At 43.6% G+C, this 21,112-nt stretch overlaps 1 protein-coding gene across 1 annotated transcript; it reads right to left on the bottom strand.

Annotated features, from left to right (window-relative positions):
* Positions 1 to 2,551: 2,551 nt before the first annotated feature.
* LOC130474864 (arf-GAP with dual PH domain-containing protein 1-like) lies at positions 2,552 to 19,120 on the bottom strand. The gene is made up of 11 exons (XM_056846558.1): positions 19,030 to 19,120; positions 17,638 to 17,768; positions 13,416 to 13,507; positions 11,912 to 11,994; positions 8,860 to 8,972; positions 8,369 to 8,515; positions 7,901 to 7,984; positions 7,048 to 7,110; positions 6,218 to 6,289; positions 3,767 to 3,998; positions 2,552 to 2,615 (listed from the first exon to the last, which is right to left on the bottom strand). Exons 1-11 carry the CDS (start codon positions 19,118 to 19,120, stop codon positions 2,587 to 2,589), a joined length of 1,137 nt encoding a protein of 378 aa, XP_056702536.1. The 3' UTR covers positions 2,552 to 2,586.
* Positions 19,121 to 21,112: the final 1,992 nt, after the last annotated feature.

Below are 21,112 nucleotides of genomic sequence, written 5' to 3'. Positions count from 1 at the left end.
CTTCTTAATGGGAAAGGCTGGGGGCTCCCCAACCCCCAATATAAAAATCTAGGGGTTAGTTTACTCTACCCTACAGATCCACCTTCATATTTTGGGTGCTGTGGAACCCAGGCAGGATGGTGCTGCTGCACTCGTCTTGTTGGTGGCTTCCTAGAGGCACCTGGTTGGCCACTATGTGAACAGACTGCTGGACTTGATGGGACTTGGTCTGATCCAGCAGGGCCGTTCTTATGTTCTTATGAACATCTATAAGCCATCTTATCTCACTAAGATCAGCATATAAAAAGCTCCTCAGGCAGAAAAAGTCTGACCACACTAAATTACAGCGGCAGGAACTAGGATTGGCAGTACAAGAAAAGAGGGAGGCATGATTTTGGGAACTTGTCTCTTTTGGGTCAGGTAGGCCTCCTCTTTCAGCAGATCTCCAGATCTTAGCAAAAGATTGGCATTCCTATTATAGCCAGGTGTTTGGAGGATCTTCCATTCTGGAGTATGAGGCATCAGGTCAGAAACCTCTTTGTGATTTGTCCATTTTGCCAGAATGGCCCCGTCACTGAGATCAGAGGTCTTATTTCATCCCTCACTTCTAGAAAGTCCCCTGGTGAGGACTTGATTCCCCCCAGAGCTGTTCAAGCACTTTCCTGATTGGTGAGCACCCATTTTAGCAAAGCTCTTCACCCAGGTAAATTCAACAAGTGTTATCCCCACAGCGTGGACACTGAGTATTGTGTTTAAAAGGGGGAATAAAGCGGACCCTCAGAACTATTGTCCATTAAACCTGTTGGGCATAGCCACCAAATTGTACAAATTCCTTTTATGCAAGTTGGAGGATTGGGAGGTTTCCAAGCATGTCATTCATCCTGAGCAAGCAGGCTTTAGAAAAGGGCAATGTACTATTGATCACTGTCAGATTCTTAACCAAGTAGCCTTTAAAGGTATCAACTCAATCCTTATATGTGGCCTTTGTAGATCTGACAGCTGCCTTTGACGCTATTGATAAAGAAGCCTTTGGACAAAGCTGGTTGGCACAAATACTGATAAACGCCTACTGTTTCTGCTACAGGGTTGTGGAAGGTAACTTCTTTGGTAACTCAGTTATTGAACACAATATCTTCTTAATGGGAAAGGCTGGGGGCTCCCCCTGCCCCCAATATAAACATACTTGCCCATAGAAAACCAGACCTCTTTCAGGCTGCAATCAGCAGCTAGCTTGGGAGTGAATCCTATCGAATATAGAAGGACTTACTTCTGACAAAACATATATAGGATTACGCCATTAGTAGCGAAGCAAAAGCATTCTGCACCTCTCTCAATCCTTTTGTTCCCAAAGCATCTCAAAAACACTGCCTCCTGAAAGAAAAGCGTTGGGGCTCCTAAAAGTTCTTTTTGGAAATCAGCAACACTTGATCTCATTTGGGCTGGTTCTATGTAGTTAATTACCCAGTGTTGAGGGAATGCCCCTCTCGACTTTTGCAGGTGGCTAAAGGCTTCCTTGCTTTGTGTTGCTTTACAACATGGAAAATGAGTTCTTGTGCTAGGGATCTGGAGAGCTGATCAGACTGATAGACCTGCAGTGTTTGTATCCTTTTCTTCTTGCAAACCTCAGTCTTTTGATCAGAGTCTTGAGCAGTGGAATTCAGGAGCCAGGAGCACACGGCACAGTTTTTCTCCCATGTTGGGTGTGCTTACTGCTGATGCAAACACAATTGCAAAAGGAAGGGCTGCATTGGACTGGTGCCTACATAAGGCTTGGTGTTCCCCTTTTGTACAGTTGAAGAAGTGTTTCTAGAATGTCTTTTAAACTCTGCTGTCTTCTTCTGCAGTTTTGCAAGGGAAGAAGATGGGGACAAAACCAGAATTAGCTATGGACTGGGGTTCCACTCCACCAGACCCAATGGATACCAGCTGCCACTGGTGGACAGCTAGTTAGGGAAAACTAGTAGACGCAGGATCAGAACAATCAGGGGAAACTAGCAGATGCAGGATCAGAACAATCAGAGTGAGAGGCAAGGTGCTGAGTCAGAAACAAGCACAAAACAGAACATGAACCTGTTAGGTACATATACAGAAATCACATGGAGTGAATTTTTGCATCTTCCTTCTGGTGCCTTTAATAATACCCAGCAGCCAATTAAGCAGTAAGCAGTAATGAGCCAGGCACTTATATACAGTGGCCAATAGGAAGCAAATCTGCCAGGTCTGTGTTGTGGCAGCACAATGTCCTACATCAGGAAATAAGGATCAACTCCTGTGCCTGCCATCCTTGAATCCTTTGCCGATCCAAAGCCTGAGTTGCTGGCAGAACCCTCTGATGTCCATTTGGAGCAGCGTTCCTGAACAGCAAGGGTTAAGTCTAGATGTGGTTCATATTAAACGTATCCCCCAACAAAGAGGGTTGTTTAAAAGGGAAATACAGCCTACTTTTACGAGATGTGGTTCATATATTTAAAGAAGCATGCTCCCGATCATGAGGCACCGGAGTACCATATAGCAGCTCATTAGGCAGAGGACTTGTCTCCTTCCCACCACGCTTCCTGAAGAAAGGAAGTCAAGTAGTTTAGCTGTCAAGTTCTCTCTTCATGAACATCAGGGCTTGAGCTTGAAATAAGCTTCAACTGTAGAAGAATCAGAAACTAATGTTAGAGCAAAAATGTACATTTCTGCAATTATGTGCTAACGCGGACTTCAGAACTGAGCATGGGTTAATTTTTTCTAAAACAAATTTCTAGACCCTTATGACTGTGCACCAAGCTAGATGTGACAGCATCCATGGGTTGGACACGTGGATGCTGCTGCCATTTTAAAGCCGAATGAGGTGATTTTAAAATACCGTGAGGGCCCGAACCTGATTGGCCCACAGGTGCTCTTGTTCTCCCCCCCCCCATGCCTTTTCAAGTGCCGAAACGGCCGTGGAGGCGGATGTTTCAGCACTTGAAAAAGGCACATGGGGGGGGGGGGGCGCAAGAGCACCTCGTCCCTCCATACCCTTGTGGCATTTTAAAATTGCCTCTTTAGGCTTTAATATAGCGGCAGTGTCCACAGGACGGATCCGTGGACGCTGTCGCACCTACTTTGGTCCTGTGAGAAGCTTCAAAATGTGTGAGGTAATGCCTGGTGGTAAAATTTCCAAAAGTCTGGGGGCAATGGGGGTGGGGGTGGTAGCATTCAGCACAGCTCCCTGTGCTTCCATATAACATACAAAACCAGAATACATTAAGCTATAAAAGGAAATATGTGCATTTTTACATAACTTGCATGATTTATACATGTCACAGAATTCTCTGGCACTAACTTGCAAACTGGATAACTACTCCAGACTACTTTGTGACTGTGAGATGTTGACGTTTTATTTATGGCTGTAATTTTCATTTGTAAGGAAGCCTTAAACAGAGGAAGAAGTTTTGCAGTTTTATATGTTAATTGTGTTCCTGCAAACACAATGCACATATAGTGATTTGATGTATATTTTGTCGTCTGGAGTGGTGACTGTTTAGACCACTGAAGAAGGAGTTATGGCTGAAACGCGTATGGTCTGAGTTTGATTGTATGATTCTATATCTAATTGTGTTATATGAGTATATTTATTTGGTAGGCTTTTGCAGGGCCATATATGTGTTATATGTGTGATTAGATTTTAACCTGTAATAAATTTATATAGACATTGTGCACTGACATAAACTTTCAATTGTTCAACTTTTAATTGTATAACTTTTGGCCTTGTATGTTTCTTTCTTTTTTCTTGACCTTTTGGGTACTTAATACTTACTTGCATACTCCTGAGGTGTCATGGGCTGCTCTATAACACTGCTGAAGGCTGCAACCCACTCTTGCCGATCTCTCTCTGTCTCACAGGTAAAAAGGTATTCACGGTCGGGGGTGACAATGGTGATGACGAATGGCCAGGTGAAGCTTCCCTGAACACCAACCGGCAACCCTTGCTTAACACTGTACCCGTTGTCTCCACTCCCCACAAATACCTCGCCTTTAGCAAAAGCATCCTGTGTGATGGAAGAAAATGGGAGATCTGCCGTGATCCGTGTTAGTATACAATACAAAAAGGGGAGTGGTACCTGGAACACACACATATATACACAAAAGGTACTACTGACGCCCTGGATATGAAAGTTTTATGTGGTTTCAAAAACGTGGTTTCCAACAAAAGATTCCAGTTATGCAACAAAACAATTTATACAAGTAGCCATATTAGGTAAAAATATTGTAGAGATGGAAGAACAGCTTAAAGAGACAGCAGCCAAAGAGGAATTTGATATACATTTGAGTAAGATTGATACAGACCTAAAACAATACATGACAGATCTTAAAGAGATAAAAAAGAAAAAAATTTACAAGAGAGGCTCAAGATTACACAAGCGGATATATTTACAAATGGATGAATAGGAATAGAGTTAGCAGCAGTTATATTCGAAAACAGAAAAAAACAGTATCTTGGCAGGATAAAGAATTCAGCACAGATGACTGCCAGCACATCAAGGAATGAACCTTATGTTAGAAGAAGGCTAGATAGAGCTGTGAAAAAGTTAGTGGCAGAACCACTAGACCCCAGCTAGTTTTCCTGGAAGGGCACCATGAAGGGATTGTGGGTGGAAAGAATAGTGACTTCATCCCTTAAAGTGGCCTGTCAATCAGACCCGATCTACATGTGCAACAAAATAAGGTGGTAGAATCCCAAACTGGTAGAATGGGCTCTACTACTTCAGACTGCAGATGGAGAGTGTCACATTTTTAATGGTCCCCCGTGTAAAAACATTTTGCAAATTAAAAAAAAAAACCACACCAGGAAGGAAAGTTCTAGCTTAGCCCTTTGTATGCTGTGCTGCTTTTCCTCTTGCAAGGGAGGATTAACATACCGGAGATTTGAAAATGGCATCTGCACCAGTACATTCTGTCACTCTGCCCCAATATTAGTGACATTCTGCTGCATGTTACTTTTCCCCACACTCCTTTTGCCTCTAGGCTGGTAAAGGGCAGAGGAAGGGCAGAGGAAAGGGCAGGCAGAATATCCAAGAGCTGACTTTGGCCCAGAAGGCTCCAGGTTCACACCACTACAGTAGACAATGGCTGGCCTGATGACAAGGTACACAGGTATGGCATTGCGTACTAGGACCTGGAGAGATAGCTCGGAAGTGTCTCAGAAGCTGCTTCTGAACAGGGGGAAAACCCTCTTCGGTGTTTACTTTTGTTGACTTCTAGACAGTGACATTTTCTTTCTAGGGTCCATTATAAAAACAAGAGATTGAAACCAGGAGATGAAGCTGGAGCAACTGAACCCCAAGGAGATCTTCTGAAGCGAGTAAAATAAGGATGACCTTGCTCCTCCATATGAAGCCTGCTGGGTGACCTTGGGTCAGTCACAGTTCTCTCAGAACTCTCTCAGCCCACACTGAGGCAGGCAATAGCAAACCACCCCTGAATGTCTCTTGCTTTGAAAACCCTACAGGATTGGCTGCAACCTGAAAGCACTTTACATGCACACCCACACTTTGTCCCTCAAGAATTTGAGATGAGCAAGACAGCTGGCTGTGTATCATTTTTAAGTTTTCCTTTCCTGTCTGAGGCCTTCAGCCTTCACCAGGACCCTAAGAAACCCCAGCCAGACAAGGTCACGTACATGGCAACTGGCTAGAGCAAGTTATGTGCTAAAACCTAATCTTATCTAAAAGCTACTGGGCCAGGCATGTGCTCTGGTGTACACAACTTGAGAATTTACGTTCCTGCCTTCTGCCTCTCTCTCTTCTCATTTTAGGAGTTTGATGTAGCAGCAGCTGGATTGAATAATCTGTCAAGAATAGCATTATTCTAAGGCAGGGGTTGGAGGATGGGAGTGGGAATAAAACAAGGATCTGGGTGGCAGGAATAGAAGCACAGAACCTGGGGAAGAGACAGAGTCATGCCACGGTATCCTCAGACTTTACGGATGGAAGGGATCAAAAGGCGTAGACTTTTGCGGATCTGTCTTTCTTCTCTTATTTAGAATTGCCAGTTAGGTAGAAGGGAACTACTGTGGCCTGCTTCCACGTCTTTGGCAGAGGTTTTGACATGCAGAAATCAACAGGTGAAGCTTTTCAGTGCAAATTATGAGAGGAGCTACAGGGGCTTAATTAAAAAGTTGGCCGCCATATGCTTATTGCCGGAAAGACAATGGCCATTTTTAGGCTGAAAGGAGGGAGGGGGAAATGCAGTTTCATGTCTGCCTTACCAAAGGATCCTTGAAGTACATCAGTCTGCGATGGTCCAATGTGAACCAGCGTTTCTTGAAGGGTTCCTTTTGCTGTGGAAGAGAACCAAGGACATTAACAAGAGAAGAACGCCCTCTACTGGTGAGTATTGGGAAGTGACACCACAATTCATTCAAATCCTATGCAGCATTTGATAGATAGAGTAGTGGTAGTTTTCTGGTGTGTGTGGGTTTAGAATTATTACATTTCTATCCCAGCCTTCACTGAAAGTTCTCACTGATTCCTCAGCAGTGTGGCATCCAGGCCCAGACCTACTTCAGTGATAAAACTACATCAGAAGTAATCAAGTGACATCGGCCAGTGCAGAAATATGGCCAGACTATGCAGAAAACTGGAAAATAGGTTGTTGGATCCCCAAAATATATAATTTATCTGCAAACAGTAGCTTTTGGGGGGCCATGGTGTTGAGAAGGTGAGAGGGGAAACCATTTTCCAGTGCTCAGAAACTAAAATCCAAGCCTGAGAAGCGTTTGGAAGTGTTTTAAGATCAACCTGTTCAGGCTGGCCTGTGGGCTTCAAGTTGAAAAGGGGAAAGGGATGGGTAATGTCATGGGGAAACAACCGTACACTGTTTTGCTAAAAATGTGCATAGTTAGCATCACACACATGCATTACTGGGGAATAAATCCCAACTCTGTACTCCCTTTCCCCAGGAGATTGGCCCAAACTAAGATGTCGATATTGTGATCTTTCCTTATATGGGTTATTATTTGGTGGTGTGTGCATGTTTTTAAAGGCTTTTGAGACTCATTGAGCTTGAAAAGAAAACGTAAATAAAGAAATGAGCTACCTTGGGTCCAGTCTTCTCCATATAGCCTTCTTTCAGGAAATTCCGTGTCAACCGGCTCTTGAGCTACAACGAAGAAGAGTACAACATACCGATTTATCAGAACGGCCTGAAAGATAACTAAATCAAAGATGTGGATAAACTGGAGATTGGGGTAGAGGGAGGCAATATCATCGTAGGCTGCTTTGACATGGTGACAGGTCTCCAGGTAGTTCTTGTTGCAGCTTCAAATGCAGAGCAATTTGCAGCTGCAAGGCAATTTTCCTTGCCTCAGCAGACCATGGCTTCCATCCCCCCCTCTTATTTCTCCCACGTCTCCTATATCTCTGCAAGAAAAGGACCAGTGATTTACTTTTTTAAAATGAAAAGCTGGGAATTCAGAGAAGTTACTAGATCATGGCAACAGAATGTTATAACATTATTGTGTTGTCACAATCTAGCAATTGCTGGACTTTTCAAAAGGTGGCAGTCAAATGTGGGTGGGACCTTAAGAACATGCATCTTTCTGCCAGATACCCTTTGGCTGTGATCTTTCCAAAAACATTGCAGCAAAGAGGGGGAAACATGGAAAGTGGATGATTAGGGATGACATCATGTGGATGCTCAAAAAAAAAAAAAACCCACCCCAGTTTGGCATCCAAACTGGAACAAAACCACTGTGTGGAAGCAACTTTACCCAGGATATTAAAAAGTCTGAGGCTGGTCTGGCCAAGGACACATGTACCTATTGGCTATGTCATCTCAAGTTGTACATGGCCAAATAACTAAAAGGAAGGAGATCTGGAACACCACCAAGAAGGTGAGCACTCTGTAGACCAGCCTCGCCAGTACATTTTCTAGCTTGAAACTGCAGTACCTCTTTATCACTTGCAACAGGAAAGGCCACCTTCAGATAGTGGAACAGTACTGCACGGATTGCATTGAACCAATCCACCATTTCCTAGGAAGACATAAAGGACAGTGCTATGATTAAGTGTAACAAAGAACACAAAACCCAACAGAATATAGTTCCAGGGAAACGTCTATGACCATCTGCTGTAGTTCAAAACAGCCCCCAAAGAGCATCCTCCTCTATTCCCACCTTAGAAGGCTCCCTACTAAAGACAGTTTTACAAGCAATGCTTTAAGCTTATTTCTGTATGTGTGTTCACCTTGGGGAAGAGATAGGCAGAGGAAATGAGTTCCATGAACTGCCCAGCCTGCCTAAACCTGGAAGGTCCCAATTCTCAGACAAGGGAATTTAATATAGTGACTCAGCTGATGCAGGGTTTCTCCCTAATTTTCTGGTCATGCTGCAGCATATTGGTAGGCCAGTTCCACACACCTTTCCGTCCTCATGGTAGAGGAAGATGTTGCGAGTCTTGTTATCTTTGAGATAGGTGATCTGCAGGCCATTGGCGTGCCCAATCTTCTCCGGCTGGAATGTGGCATTGATAGTGTCAATTTTAATAATTACTTTTGGTTCTTTGGCCTGAGGGGGGGGGGAAAGAATTCAGTACACACATTTATTGTCAAAGTTCTTCCCCCAATGAGCAAACTTTTATTATTATTTACATACATGTAATTTGCTTTACAGATGCAAAAAGGAAAGCTCCTTGAACCAAGGTTACAGTTTACGTCTTGTGGGGCCACTGAAGTGGTCATGTGCTGTGATAGGTTACTCAATTTTTAGATGGTGTATTTCACTGAAAAATACTTTATCTTATATAATCGAATACCTCAAGCACTGATACAAACTTTAAATTTTCAAAGAGAATTCCTTTTTATTGTAGTAACTTCAGTAATAAAAAATGAAAAAGCAAAATATTTACTCACATCATGTTTGGTGAAATATTTGAGACACCCCTCTTTCTCAGACAAGAGGAACCTACGTTGAAAATACTGCCCATTGTCTCTGCCTCTTTTCCACAGGATCCCTTCCTTCAGACCTAGAAAAGCAAATACAAGCCAGAAGATGTATGCAAAGGACAGAGCAATATTAAGCAGTCCAAGTTGTTGTAATATTCGCCCACACACAGTGGCCAAATCCTTTCACCTTTCCCTCCAAGGCTCCATTTTGGAAAAGCAGTTTTCTCTTCCAAGCATCTGTGTATGAAGGCAGATGGTGAGGAGGGGAGTATGTAACAAGGTTATTTGATTTGCAGTTACTAAGATCTGGCACCTTTCTTAAATTTCTGTCATGCACAGGACTTGTGCCCCCCAAAAAGGTGGCAGCTACATTGTTAGTATCTTAGTTCCAGGGGATGGGAGGTGGACCTGAAATTTTTGCTTCTCTCCCGTCCTTGTCATTCAGGGGTATGGAAGAAAGTTCTCCCCCACACACACATTCTCCCTCTCTTTCTGCTGTGGCAGCTTCACATTCTCTGACAGGTGTAGTGTTGGGGATTCAATGCGAGGTGCCAAAGGTCACAGAGTCAGAATTGTCTTTATTGCCCTGTTCCTTTGTTAAGCCAGTAAAAGTTTAGGGCACGTTTTATTAGCAGTTTGAATCTCACAGATGCAAGATGCTTGTTTCAGCTCTCTTGAGCTGGGACACAAAGGGATTTAAGCCATAGTACCTGCTAGAATCTCTAGCACGTTTTATAGGGAACTAGATAGTAAAGATTGTTATTTGTTTTCATCCCATGTAACCTACCCTGTTTAGGAAAGTAAAGGATTTTTGTTTGATTAAGAGAAAGTCTTTGACTCTGTTTTATTGGGTGCTCTGACCTGACTCTTTCTAACCACAATCACGACTCCATGGGCCTAATATCCAACATGTAGGATGCTGGATGCTCAGCTAGAATGCTGTCTGTTGCCATCTGCAGGCTCTCAGGCTCAGTATTTTCCTTGTGGTTTTCATACAAAAGATGGTGTTATTTAATGACGCCATTTCATGAGCCGCCACTGGCCTTGAAGGAGGCGGAAGACCATTCTGCAAGGGCCTTAATCTGCCTTTGTGGTTTTTCGCAAATATACACATGAGCAGGGAGAGTGGTGCTATCAGTGTTTAACAATGAGAGCGTCACACAGCAGTGTCCTGTTGGTTTGGTGGTGGGGCAACTCCAGGGCTCCTGCCGCTAGGGTTTCCGCCCATTCATAAAATTTCAAGATCTTCAGAACCAGTATTCATATTTCAAGACCTTGGGACACAGGAAGGAAACATATTATTGACAAAGCTAATCCATGCTTTCTTCGAAGGCATACTTACCGTATTTTCCGGCGTACAAGACGACTGGGCGTATAAGACGACCCCCCCATTTTTACAGTTAAAATTTAGAGTTTGGGATTGTCCCGAGTCTGCGGCCTAGGGTCGGCCCTCAGGACTGCGCCCCAACCCCGCGGCCGCCCCCAGACCTCCTGGAGTGGCCCAACCCGAGTCCGCGGCCTGGGGCCAGCCACCGGTCCTCCTGGGGCGGCTCAACCCCCAGGGACATGGACAGAGCGGAGGCGGCTCCCCAGGGAGATTCTCCAGTCCGGCTCGGAATTCAGCATCTGGCGCATAAGATGACCCCCGGCGTATAAGACGACCCCCGACTTTTGAGAAGATTTTCCTGGGTTAAAAAGTAGTCTTATACGCCAGAAAATACAGTACACAGCCAATAATAATTTTGCATTTGCATTAAAGGGCCTTTGCTGGCAGCGAACACCAATGGCACTTTTTAAAAACAAAGACTGAATCGAGGTGGAACAACAGATGATGAAAACACCACTGAAAATACCATCCCCATATGGATCTATTCCTACTTCCGTAACACATAGCAACGTTTTATCTTTGTGGTGATATCACATCTTAGGCTTCCCCTCCCCACCGGTAGCAGCCAATACATGCAGTGGGAGCCGGGAAATGCAAAATATCCTGGGGTAAGTGCAACTTTATTATATGGTAAGGAGAAAAAAATGGTTTAAAACTGTTCTGAATGAATGAATGAATAAATTTATTTACGGCAAAAGCGAGAATAAAACGACCAGATACAACCTGTGAGAGATTAGGATCTCTCTTGTTTAAAAATATCACAATTTAAACTGTTCTGCTGTTTTGGACTTTTTCCAAGTGCAACAGTGTTGGACTTTTCCTATGAGACTGAATTACATCAGTGTGAAGAATACACACAATAAGCCTAAGGCCAAACTTAAAAACTGATGTTATAGCTGCAATAGCAACTTGTTAAAATTTGTAAAAACTGTCTTGAAATATATGTATTCTTGTTTGTTTGTTGTTTAGATAGGTAATGTTAAGTTAGACACTGGGATATATCACACTTGGGTGTGTTTGTTTGTAATTTTGTATTTGATATCATGTTAAATTGGCATTAAAGGTTTTTATATGAATTTTGTGGCTGAACTATGCGAATTGTGACACTGCTGTTTTGGGTGGCAGCCTGCATCTCCTGTAACATGTAGTTTTGCTCTCACCGTGAATTGTTTTATAGAAATAAAGCCCATTATGTTATTGTTTGTCACCCCCACCTCGCCTCTCTAAAAACAGATTGCTATGAACCAGTAATTATCAGTTTGATTTACTTTTATTAAGCACAGAGTTAGAGCTGACAAGGTTATAAAACCTGACCCATTAACCTATTTTGTCCAGTTGACATGGTGAGCTGATAACCCTGTTCAAAATTAGCCAGGTTAACAAACAGCAACTTTACTTTGAAGGGGAAATTCTCCCCGATTGGGATTCTCCCATCCTTGCGGTGATATGCCTAGGGAATGCCTCCCCTGTTGAAATTATCCCTTCTGTATCAGAAGTACAACATACCCATCAGTATCATCCAGGCTGCTGGTAATTCCACTAAAATTGTAATGGGGGGAGATACCTCTGAACCATGTCCCAAGGCTGTTGAAAAACCATTCAGTGGGACGGATTCCTTTGCAAAATGGTTACCGTTGGAATATGGTGGTTGTTTTCCTGGCTCCATGAATTCCTTCCATTGATACTTGGCTTGTATCCATTGTTCTTTTAGGAGTCTGTGGGGATATCAAAACAAACACCTGAAGCTGCATGAAACTGAGTGAGGCTATTAGGCCATTTATGCTTAGTTATTAGCCATGCGATCCTAGCGGAACTGCCCTGAAGCTTCTTTTGAGTTATTCATGAATTTTCCATCCTTCAGGGGTCATCCCACGGCCGCCGCCCACTTGACCCGCATTTCCAAGGACCTGTTTTATCACGATTTTAAAATTTGCCCAGATCCTCCACGAAACAAAATGTGTCAAAATCCATGAACAGCAGAAGCTTCGGGTTTTCTCTTCCCCCACCCATTCTCACTTGTCCCACCCTCATCCAAGCCCTCCCAGAGAATCCATTTTGGTAAGGAGTGTAAACATCTCGAGAAGGGAACTGGCGTCCTCTCTGGTCAGTTTCAGCAGCAGAACGGAGATGATCAAGTGATCAAGATGATCATGCTGATGGGCTGGCGGGAGCTGGTAACATCTGGGCAAGCTGCTGGGCTGGTGAGGCAGCAGTGGTGGCCATGGGACGGGAAGTCTCCAGCAAGAAACCACAACTTTTTTCTTTTATTGTGCTGCTTTATCAATAAAACATTAAAGTACTAATAAATTGTTTTGTCGATAAAAAGCACCGTAAAAAAAATGCTGCATCTCCAAACCAGAGAATTCCATGGCCATCGCCGCTGCCTGTTTCCCCCCTCCCCCCTAGGCATCCCTTCATCTCCTTTTTCCATTTATCTGGAGTCTCTTGGCAGTTTTACTCCTGTGGAAAGGAAAGTAACAACTTTCTAGTTTCAACTGGCAAGCCCCAACACACACTGCTACAAGAACGCACCTGGCAGTGCTCTCGCCAGCCTGGGCAACTGCAGCGCCAAACAGCTGAGGGGAGAAGGGGCCCAGGAGTCGACAAGGGGCACTGGGTCAGAGCCGCCGCAGCTGGCAACTTTCCGGCCATTGGCACCCCTTGTCAGCCAATTAAGCAGAGAAGCGTTTTCAGGGAGGAGGGAATCTCACGGTCTGCATTTTTGCGGTGACTTCTTCATTGATTTTATTTACTCCTGCTACTCCTGGGAGTTTTTCAGGTCAATAAGGCCCCATGCATAGTCTGTATATGTTTCGGATCAGAAAACCGTGCGTGTGCAGAGTGGCAAATCCTCCAAAGCATAAATGGCCATAATCTATTGAGGAGAGTATTGTTCTGCTCTGACTGGCAGCAGCTCTCCAGGGTCTAAGGCTGGGGTCTTTCATATCACCTACTACCCTAACATTTTGACTGGACATGGCAAGGACTGAAACTGGGACGGTCTGCATGCAAAACAGATGCTCTGCCTCCAAGCCATGGCCACAGTCCCTTTCAAAAGCAGTTTCAAGACCAATTGGAGAAGCCCTTAACATCCATTCCCTTTTGCCCTCCTCCCAGATGAACTTATGGCACTTACAGGCAGTCAGTGTGCACTGGACGGTAATAGTAAATAGGAACGTGGGCTTCATATGTGGCTTTAGCCACTGCATTCCCATGCTGGGCCAAAAACTGTAACACAAGAAGATGAACAAATTAGCTTGCATTCTCTTCTCTACAGATGCTCCTGCTCCTAACATATGTGAAACCTTACGACCTGCAAACAATTGTCATTGCCTCTTCTGAAAACAAGGGCCAAATTAAATGAAGGGAGATGGACTTCACTGAATCCTATTCTGGGTCTTCACACCATTGAACTAAGGGCCATTTCGGGAACATTACAACAAGGGCAAACTTGGTTGCTCAGCACCCACTCAGTAGGGAGGTGCAGCTCTCTGACAGGTGCCCCTCTATGGCACACGTATTTGCAAACAGGTGTATTTATTGCACTCATCACTTTAAACATGTTTGGGTGTATTATTTTATTTACCTAGCACAACAGATACACAAGGTGTTTCATGAAAACACACAAAAAGTGTATGCTACAAGAAATCTGTTAGTTGAAGGTGCCATAAGAGTACATTTGGTTGTTGCTACAACAGATTAACTTGGTTTCCTTGCTGGCATCTGGTGCTTTACAAAATAACAAACAAAAGAAAAGGTCACATTCCAACAGGTGGATGTTTTAAAAACCTCAAGTATATATTTAAAGCCATCGTGTTCATGTATGAAGTGGTTCTAAAGCAGCCAGATCTTGACCCTGAAGGTGGCTTTAAAAGCTGCACAGAAACTGAACTTTGCATGGTGCGGCTTTTCCCATCACAGGGCTGACCGGAAAAGCTGCACCTCACAGAACTGTCCCTTCCATGCAACTGTTAAAGATACGCTGCCCTCCTGATGATGGCAGCCCTTGACTAAACGAAAAGGTTATTATCTTTTACCTCTGATACCTTTGTATAAATTGCATTTTGCTCTGGCCAGGCACCCAGAACTCAAAGAAGAAGAGTTGTTTTATATGCCAAACTTTCTCTCCCTTTTAAGGAGAATGAAACCAGCTTACAATCTCCTTCCCTTCCTCTCCCCACAACAGACACCTTGTGAGATAGGTGGGGGTGAGAGAGCTCTGAGAGAGATGGGACTAGCCCAAGGTCACCCAGCTGGCTTTATGTGGAGGAGTGGGGAAATCAACCCGGTTCACCAGATTAGTGTCTGCCGCTCATGTGGAGGAGTGGGGAATCAAACCCAGTTCTCCAGATTAGAGTCCATCGCTCCTAATCACTACACCACACTGGCTCTTTGGTGGTGTGTGTGTGGCTCAATGGGGATATGATGCCATACTGTCTGCCCTCTGAAGCTGCCATTTCTTCCAGGGGAACTGATCTCTGTAGTCTGGAGATTCTATAGTGTGTGTTTGTGCCCTGTTCCTTCATCTATTATCCTCCCCATTGCTCCCTTCTTGAGGTAAGGGAATGCGGAGAATTTTAAAGAACCACATTCCAGTTGTTAGGCTCTCCATGAGTGAACTACAGAAAGTAGCACTCACAATTTAGCTAGGGCTCTGTGGAGTATGTAGGATAATAGTTAGTTCAGACCTGCTTAAATAATATAAAATTATAGGGCTGAAAAGAACTTGAAAGTTTTCTGGTTAAATATCATTCAATTCAGCAGTGTTCAGTATATTTCCTGACGTTTTCAAATTGGGTTTTTCCCCTTCAAATAAGATAAAATTTGGTTCAGAAAAACACTCTGGATCTATCTAGCTACTTTCTACCTGGATGCAATCAATCAATCAAGTTTATTAATGTTTTAGTCACAGACCTTAACAATAATCAGGTTAAAACCATACAAGATATATTACACTCACTATAACCCACAACACCCAGAGTGACTGGGTGTTACAAGCAATCACATTTATACATATTATCACTGATGTAAACATTATAGTTCCTCTAAAATATTCTTCCTATGGCAACTTTGGTGCCTAATTTTCAACAAATTTCTTCCTTAACTGAGATGCTAACATAATTAAAAAAGCCACGCTAAGCGTGATCTTAGAATTAACGTCTGCCATTAAAAATCTAACTCGATCCTCAACTGTATCTAATACATCTGGAATATGCAGGGTTAATTTAAAGGGAATGGAGTCATAAAGTGGGCAACTGAACAGAATATGTGGGAGGTCCTCTATTGAACATGTGGAGCAGGGACATAACCTTAGATTGTGTGGGATTTTTTTATATCTGCCATGGGTATAAACTGACAGCATCGTTTGAAATCGTGCTGTTGTAAATGCTCTCCTTAACCCTGGATCTCAAAGTTCTGTTAAATAATTTGAAAAAAGCTTATTTGATTTGAATAAAGGATACCATGGGGAGAACTGAGACATTTGTATTAGGCACATATCATTATCAATTTCTTTATCAACAATTCATTTCCTGATATCTTTTGGGTCCCATGGATTTAAGATTTCCAGCGAAGGCAATTTATACAATTGTAGGATTGGTATAAGGACCTTATCCTAATTATTTTCCTTTGAGTAGAACATATAACGGTAACACACCAATTTTGAGTTAGTAGATTTTCTCAGTTTTAGGTAAAAAAGTAATATTCTTCAATGTGCTCTCATGGCAACTGACAGCAAGTCCGTCTCAGCTCTAAGGAATGCCACAGGCACCCCTTGAGGCAACCCAAGATCTTCCTAATAAAACTATTTTGGATTATCTTCAAGTCAACCAATATTTTCTGTTTTTGCCCCCAGATCTCGATTCCATATAACAACTACGGTATTACTTTCCCCACAAAAGCTTTAATTGCTGGGGCGACCATACAACCTCCCCTAGAATAATAAAATTTTAAAATGGCACCCATAGTTCGACGCGCTGTCAGAATAGCAGATTTATACTGCATTTGCCACGACAATGTGGGTTGGAAAATTATACCTAAATATTTAAAAAGCTGGTCCTGTTCTACTTTTTGGTTTGCTATTGTCCAACTGTGACCAATCCTACAATTGCCAAAAATAATGATTTTAGTTTTGTTATAATTAATCTTTAGGGATTCCTTATTACAGTATTCAACTAGCGTCTCCAGCCTTTCCTTTAGCCCAGTTTTCATGAGGACCAAAACCTCTGGCTACTCAGGGATCGACACCTGCACACTCCATGGAGTCCCAGTCTCGCCCTTACAAAGATGCAGTTCCTGGTCTTCGGGTATACTGAAACCTCAAAATAATAGAACTCCACCTGGATTCATTTCGGCACTTGGCAAACAGCCCACATGAACGGCCAGGGCTGCCAACCTCCAGGCATTAAAAATTTAGATTCGGTGCTATATTGGTTAAGCAATAAGAAAATGCAAGCAGCACGGTGGCCAAACAAATAATAATGTAACAAAAACACTTTCTTCTCAGTGTTGCAATGATACTATACTGCAAAATGAACAGACCGAAGCAAATGACAATGCTGTCATAAAAAACAATGACATATAGCACTACAGCTATTAAATCATAACCATTACTAAGAATGTAAATACAAAGCAGCAGCAACGTAGGAGAAGTGTCATAGAGAACATATCAGTCACAGAGAACACATCTATGATCAACTTCTGCACTTGTGTAAATGCGAAAGGGAAGTCCGGTTGCTAACCCCTTTCAAGCGTCTTTTTCAGTCACATGTAATAGTGTGTGCAGATGAAATTGATCAATGGATGCTCAACGTTCCTTCGTTCTTTTCGGAGCGATTACATTCAACAGTCTGTTTGAGGCACTCGATGCCTAGAACATTTCAACGGAGGCACTATCTAGCAACCTTCCATGTGTGTCATATGCTTGAGTCCTGACTTGCCTTTCGCGTTTACACAAGTGCAGAAGTTGATCATAGATGTGTTTTTGTTACATTATTATTTGTTTGGCCACCGTGCTGCTTATATTTTCTTATTGCTTAACCTCCAGGTATTAGCAGGAGATCTCCTGCTATTACAACTGATCTCCAGCTGATAGAGATCATTTCTCCTGGAGGAAATGGCTGCTTTGGCAATTGGAGTCTATGGCATTGAAGTCCCTCCCCTCCCCAAACCCCGCCCTCCTCAGGCTCCGCCCAAAAAAACCTCCCGCTGGTAGCAAAGAGGGACCTGGCAACCCTATGAACAGCAGTCCTTAGGATAGTACAATCTCTACACCAGTGTCACTGAGAGTGAAAAGGGAAAGAGGTAGACATGCCCCAGACATAATATTGGAGCAAAACGCTCCTCAAAGTCAAACATACCTGCACCTGTGCTTCATCCCAATGGTCCATCCTTAGCGACTTAACTTTGCTGACACTGGGGATATTGCGATGGATCCCTGAACAGTCTAAGCAGATGAAGACACCCAAAGTGTAGGAGGCCCAGTCAGGATCTGAGTTGAATAGAAGCGAGGTCAGTGGTTGGAGGATTGGGCTATTTGTGAATGACCAGTGTGCCTGAGTGGAAATATATATGAAGGATTCCCAAAATTCCTTAGGTCAAGATTTGGGTACTGCTGATTATCATCTTAATTTATTACTCATGTTTCTTCAATGGTCCAGGGCTCAGATCAGAATCAGCAAATGTTATGGTGAGAATCAGAATAATAGGAACAGGACTTGGAACCAATAAGGCCAATTATTTACCCCCAATCTTTCAAGTTTCAGCTCTCCTGAAACATAACCTAAACCATCCAGATTAGGGTTAATAAGGTGCTCCAATGCCAAGGGTGCCTTAAAGTGTTGATAGTCCCAGGTTTGAAGGAAGTAGTTATATTTGTTTTTGAAATATGGTCCAGAACACACACAGCCTGAGCCAAGTTTTACGAGCAGTCTGTGGCAGAGCTGAATACTGACAATTTATCAAAACTGGGGCCACAAAAACATCTCCCTGCCTGTTCCTTCCTCCCAGTCACTACAAGAAAGATAATCATCCCATCTTGAAGTTTCCCACTGCATGCTTAGAAACGCAAAACGAGCTGGCTACAAACAAAAAAGCACATATGATAACTCCTTGTGGGAACTGAGCAGGATTGCCTGTGGTCAGCAAGTGAGGGTTCTATGCTAAAAGCTCTCTGATACACCTCATGGTTAGCAGGAACAGAATAAAATTTGCAAATATATGTAAATTCACATAATTTGCATTATTTACACAGGTTGCAGAGCCAATATGGTGTAGCAGGTAGAATGACAGACTAGAATCTGAAAGTCTAAGGTTTGAATCCCCACTACACCATGGAAACTCTCTGGGTGACCCTGGGCCAGTCTCGTTCTTTCTCTGTCCCCCCGCCCCCAGCTATCCTACCTCTGATTATTTTTGTTGGGAGGATAAAATGGAAGTGGTAAGAATGATGTTTAAGCTGCTTTGGGTCTCCATTGTGAAGGAGTATAACTATCTAAATAATGAATAGATATAAATAGTTGTTCTTTGCCTGTACACATTTTAGGCACAACTTTGCACAGCGTTACATACATGGGCTAGTATACATTGACTTTCCACAGCTCAACAGAACACAGCATCCCTGAGCCTAGAGCCAACCCTGCTCATGGTAGCTGCCCCTTCCTCAACTTCCCTCTAGCACAGGATCATCTGGTCCAGCCAGGTACCATCTGTGCCCTCTTCCCACTTCATTCACCACACAAACAGGGACTTACTGGGTTTCCCACAATCGGCACATAAGGCGTTTTCTTCTCTCCTCCACACTTCCTTTAGGGCCATCCCATTCCTGTGATTTTCTGCAGCCATCGGCCGTCTTCAATGGCTCTTGGACTCCCCCAGGCAGCACCGAATTGGCTTCCTCTATACCTACAATCACGTTTCCACCCTGCACTAGAGAGAGAATTTGAGAAGACTTGTTGTGAGAAGAGAAGGGAGGCTACAGGAATAATATATACAGAAGCAGCTGGAGTGGTAGAAGCTGGCCGTAGCAAAATAAGCTCAGGCCCGGGGTGAGTTAGGTCCGGGGAGCAGCAGCAGCAGCAAAGGAAGCCAAGCCTGTGAGCGCAAAAGGAAGTACAGTTATGAACCACGAAACCGGTTTTTCCACATCTCTTACAGCTAAAGGACGAGCCACACACTAGCAGCACGCAAACTGATAAACCCAGCACAGCCCACATTGGGCCCTTAACAACACAGTATGTTACTATGCCAGCGTTTGACAAAAGAGCAGAGAGTGCTTGTAATAGGCTTGCCAATCTCCAGGTGGGGCCTGGAGGTCTCCCAGAATTACAACTAAGGAGACCTGCTCCCCTGGAGAAAATAGAGAGCGTACTGGTAGGAAATTGTGTAAAACTAATCCCAACAGGGAAAATTACAGTAACGCGACCACTAATATGCTAATGATGTATAAGGTTCCACATTGAAACATTCATTATACTATTTATGCACAAAATATCCAATCACACACAGTATATCAACATCATATAACACAGTTTAGGAAATAGTGCAGCCGCACCACATACCCTCACAATTGAGGAAAATAACTCACAAACGCCCTGAATATTGAAGGAAACAAGCACTAGGAAGAACGTGCTCAATTGAAAGTCCTCCATAATTTCAGTCCCGTTCTTAAAGGCGAAATAACGATAGTTCTGTGCTTTAACTGTAACTCCAATTCCAAAAAGATAGAGATGAACTATGATGTGACTCCCCGCTAGAAAAGCGCTTCGTACCGGGAGGTTTTATCTTTCTTTCAAAAAGTGGCAGCGTATAAAATGTATAATACCATCTGAGGAAGTATCGAAACAAGATAAAACCGGGATCTTGTCATTCCTGTAGGGCTGCGTCCCTCCGGGACCAGTGCTTCCAGCTAGTCTACGCAGCCAAGTGCATCCTTTTCAGTAGGAGCAGCACTCCATTTGACCAGCAGTCTCAGTGTCAGTGCTGTCAAGTGCATCATCTCAAGCGGAGCGTAGGCTCCATGCCGCCACTTTTTGAAAGAAGGATAAAACCTCCCGGTACATGCTATTATGCTTCTAGGGTTGCCAGGTCCCTTTTCACCACCAGCGGGAGGTTTTTGGGGCGGAGCCTGAGGAGGGTGGGGTTTGGGGAGGGACTTCAATGCCATAGAGTCAATTGCCAAAGTGGCCATTTTCTCCAGGTGAACTGATCTCTATCGGCTAGAGATAAGTTGTAATAGCAGGAGATTTCCAGCTAGTACCTGGAGGTTGGCAACCCTACTCCATTCCCCAAACCCTGCCTTTTCCAGGCTCTACCTTCAAAATCTCCCAACTGGCTTTGGAGTTGATGTTGTTTGCAGTTTCAAAATCTCCCAACTGGCTTTGGAGTTGATGTTGTTTGCAGATTTAAAAAAATAATAAAAACCTAAAGAGAAGATAGCATGAGCCACTTGAAGCAAGTTCAAGCAACAAATCAGTGGCAAAGAATGGAAAGGCCTAGAGAGCCGTAGCTCCCGCTCTGCTGACTTTCTCCATGAGAGTGAGTATGCATGGTGACTTTGAAAGGACTCATGTATATGATCCAGTTAGAGTTGCCAACTCCAGCTTGGGAAATTCCTGGAGATTTGGGAGTGGGTGCCAGCCAGGGGAACATGGAGGTTGGGGATATGATGCCATATGTCTGCTCTCTGAAGTTGCCATTTCTTCCAGGGGAACCGATCTCTGTAGTCTGGAAATGCTATAGTTTGTGTTCGTGCCCTGTTTGTTGGTCTTCCAGGCCAGCTGGTTAGCCACTGAGTGAAGCGGGATACTAGACTAGCTGGACCACTGGTCTGATCCA

The sequence above is a fragment of the Euleptes europaea genome, chromosome 3 (assembly GCF_029931775.1).
Source record: "Euleptes europaea isolate rEulEur1 chromosome 3, rEulEur1.hap1, whole genome shotgun sequence".
NCBI lineage: Eukaryota > Metazoa > Chordata > Lepidosauria > Squamata > Sphaerodactylidae > Euleptes > Euleptes europaea.
This window is presented reverse-complemented; position numbering and strand designations above follow the sequence as displayed.